The sequence below is a fragment of the Cibotium barometz genome, chromosome 10, assembly GCF_041138505.1.
Source record: "Cibotium barometz isolate CiBa-2024 chromosome 10, ASM4113850v1, whole genome shotgun sequence".
Lineage (NCBI taxonomy): Eukaryota > Viridiplantae > Streptophyta > Polypodiopsida > Cyatheales > Cibotiaceae > Cibotium > Cibotium barometz.
Genome location: NC_141055.1, coordinates 48,141,394 through 48,144,528, shown reverse-complemented (window position 1 = coordinate 48,144,528; position 3,135 = coordinate 48,141,394). Strand labels below are relative to the sequence as shown.

Here is a 3,135-nt window from a genome sequence, read left to right as displayed (position 1 = left end):
GGCATGGGGGTGGAAATCCACGCTATGAGCCTCGTAGATACCGTCTTCTCTCTACATGGCAGCAGCTACTGTGTGTAACATTTCCTCGTGTGTATACGTTGGTGTGCTAAAAGACAAGATGAGGACCTTGGGATCCATCGCGAGCCTGCAAGGCTCCCATCGCCGTAGAAGAGGTGAAAATCGATTATAAAAGACCCTATGAGCTTGGTGATGCGTAGTAGATACCGTCTTCTCTCTACATCATGGCAGCAGCTACTTGCGGCCGCCTGCTCTTGCTCTTCCTTCTGTCTCAGTCTGTTTCATTTGCAGCTTCCAGTTCCCTGTATAGTCTCAGCCTCACCTCAACGCTCGCAGGCAAGGATACCCTGGTGTCTCGGAACGGACTGTTTGCCCTGGGCTTTGCCGAGGTGGGCGGCGGCGCGGGCACCAGCTCGTTTTACCTCGCCATCTGGTACCAGAGCGTCGGACCATCGGCGGACGGCCTGGTGTGGACGGCCACCACACGCTCTTATGTAGCTAGTGATGCCCTCCTGCAGCTGGACGCTTCAGGAGACCTCATCCTCTTCGTCTCCCAAGACACCAACCTTGCTATCACTTGGGCCACCCAGACACAGCACATGGGCGTTTCCTACGCAAATCTCACAGACGCAGGAAACCTTGTCCTCTACAACGCAAACTCGCAGCCCATTTGGCAGTCTTTCCAGCACCCCACCAATACACTCCTGCCGAGCCAGTTCTTGTACACGGACAATGTCCTGCAGAGTTGGGCGGCGCCCACGAACCCTTTCCCCGGCCCATTTCAGCTCATCCTGCAAGAAGATGAGAACCTAGTTGTATACAAAGGCACCGTCGACCAGCAAATCCCATGCTGGGCCAGTGGCACCCAACGCAGCGGTGGGCTCGCTCCAGGCCCTGTCTATGCCGAGCTTAATTCACAGGGCTCCTTCTTAATCCATCTTTCTGATAATCGTGAGGAATCTTTGGTACTGTACAATAGCTCGGATTATGGCAACGCTAGCAGATTAACTCTTGATTCGGATGGTTTTCTTCGCCTCTACACCTGGAATGGTGCTAACACCAGCACATGGCAAACTGTGTGGAGCACCAGCATGTCCGTCAGCTGTTATTCGCCCTCGCCATCAGTCTAGCGCCCTTATCTCCATCTCCCATCACGAGTGCAAGGTCATCCTCTCCATCTCTAGTTCCAACAACGCCAAGTGCAAAGGCACCTCCTTCTACTTGGCCTCCATCCCCACCTCAAGATAATCCCACATTTCCTGTGTGCCCGTTGTGAATGTTGCGTCATCAATAAGCTACGTATACATTTGTCCCCGTCGTGAATGTTGCGTCATTAATAAGCTACGTATGATCTCACTATATGTGAGAAGCCTGAAGGTGTCTAATGTCATAAATTCCTATCTTAGTACCTAAATTTCTTTGCTCAAACCTTTATACCCTTTCTCGTCTAGAATGTGAAATTCAACAATCATAAATAGTCTATTTACGACCAAGAGAGAGAGAGAGATGTGAATGACAAGTTCAAAAAGTGCCTAGAAGCTTATGTGCCAAAGAATCTTACTATGAAGCTCAGAATGAGTAGATTCAATCCAATCTAAGCATGAGGCATACACCTAAGTGCTTGGCCATTCAAGCGAGGTACTTCTCAAGTTTCTCAACTGCTTCCATGCTTCCAATTAGAGGTGAACCCTTTGATGAACCTGCATGGGGGAAGTAAAAAAGTAGCCTCTAGAAACATGTCATAAACAATCAAACATCACACCTTAGGTGTGTGCCATTAGCTATGCCATGCACACACTACATGCAAGATGTGGCATCAACATGCTTCAAGAAGCTTTCATAAACAAGCTAACATATACGAACTCTACACGTGAGATGTGGCCTAGCCATGGCTCATAAGCTTTCATGAGCATGTTTGCACATTGACAGCCTACATGAAATAGCCCACATGAAATGTGTGAGATATCCATGGTGGCTCATAAGGTATGCTATGGCCACCATGGGTCATGAGTTTCTAGGAACGTGCTAGCACCTAGCATGTAGAAATTCAACCTGAGGTGTGATGTACCCGTGGCTCACAAGTTACATGAACTTGCTTGCACATACAATCTACTAAACGATATCGCCAATTTCCATGAACATGATGAGACATCTAAACACTACACATAAACTTGGGTAACCAAGCCCCCCATGCACAATCAACGTATTTAGGCATTGCTAATGGTATGGCTATCGAGAACACTGATTGGGGCAATCACACATGAGAGGATGCACTTTGAGCTTGCTCAATCGAGCTACAAGGGGAGAGGAAATAAAAAAGTTTGACTGGGTGGATGTGAAAGCAGGAAAGACAAAGGACTGCATGTGAAGAGACCATGGTGATGGGAATGGTGAAAAGGTGGAGAGATAAAAGAGGTAAAAGGGTTAAGATATTTTTCAATGAGTCATTGTTGGGCCTGTAGGAGCCATCCAAGGGGTCAAACACGACAATGTAGTAGCTCTCTTGTTGCACCTTATGACAAGGTTATTTAATGCCAAATCATCTTTGAAAGAGGTACCATCCCATGTGGATTGTACCAAGGTTAAACATGTGGAATTGTACCTTATGGAAATGTGGGATAGAGGCCTACTTCAAGTACATGAGTCATAATCATTATTCCATAACTGAAATATCCTCACCAAAATAAATTATTATTTCTACTATTTGAAATGCTTTATGATAATAAATGGTTTTTTGGGGGGTTTTTTAATAGAACATTAATCAACTAGAAAAAAAGTGAAATGTGAAATTGGTGTAAAAAATTGTATAGGCAAAAACTCTGATCATATCTACTATAAGTGTCGTGGACAAAAAAAGAGGCATAATGGAATCTAGCAATATGCTTGGAATGATTAAAAAGAGAAAATGAAAGGATTTAGTAGTTGACAAAATGGTGATAGATGGATGCAACCTTGGTGACCCAAAATTCTTTCACTATGCACACATATTTAGGCTTACAATATAAATAGAACTCCTTTAGATTAGATAGCTAATATTTGAAAAATGATGTAGAATGAATGCCCATACTTCCAAGATGTGAGTTGAGATCTCTTCTACATTGTCAACACTTCCAGGTA

The 3,135-nt window shown here is 45.0% G+C and overlaps 1 protein-coding gene across 1 annotated transcript; it reads left to right on the top strand.

Annotated features, from left to right (window-relative positions):
* Window positions 1-242: 242 nt before the first annotated feature.
* LOC147634993 (G-type lectin S-receptor-like serine/threonine-protein kinase At5g24080) lies at window positions 243-1,148 on the top strand. Its single transcript, XM_086803326.1, has one exon. The coding sequence runs from the start codon at window positions 243-245 to the stop codon at window positions 1,146-1,148; it is 906 nt and encodes a 301-aa protein (XP_086659452.1).
* Window positions 1,149-3,135: the final 1,987 nt, after the last annotated feature.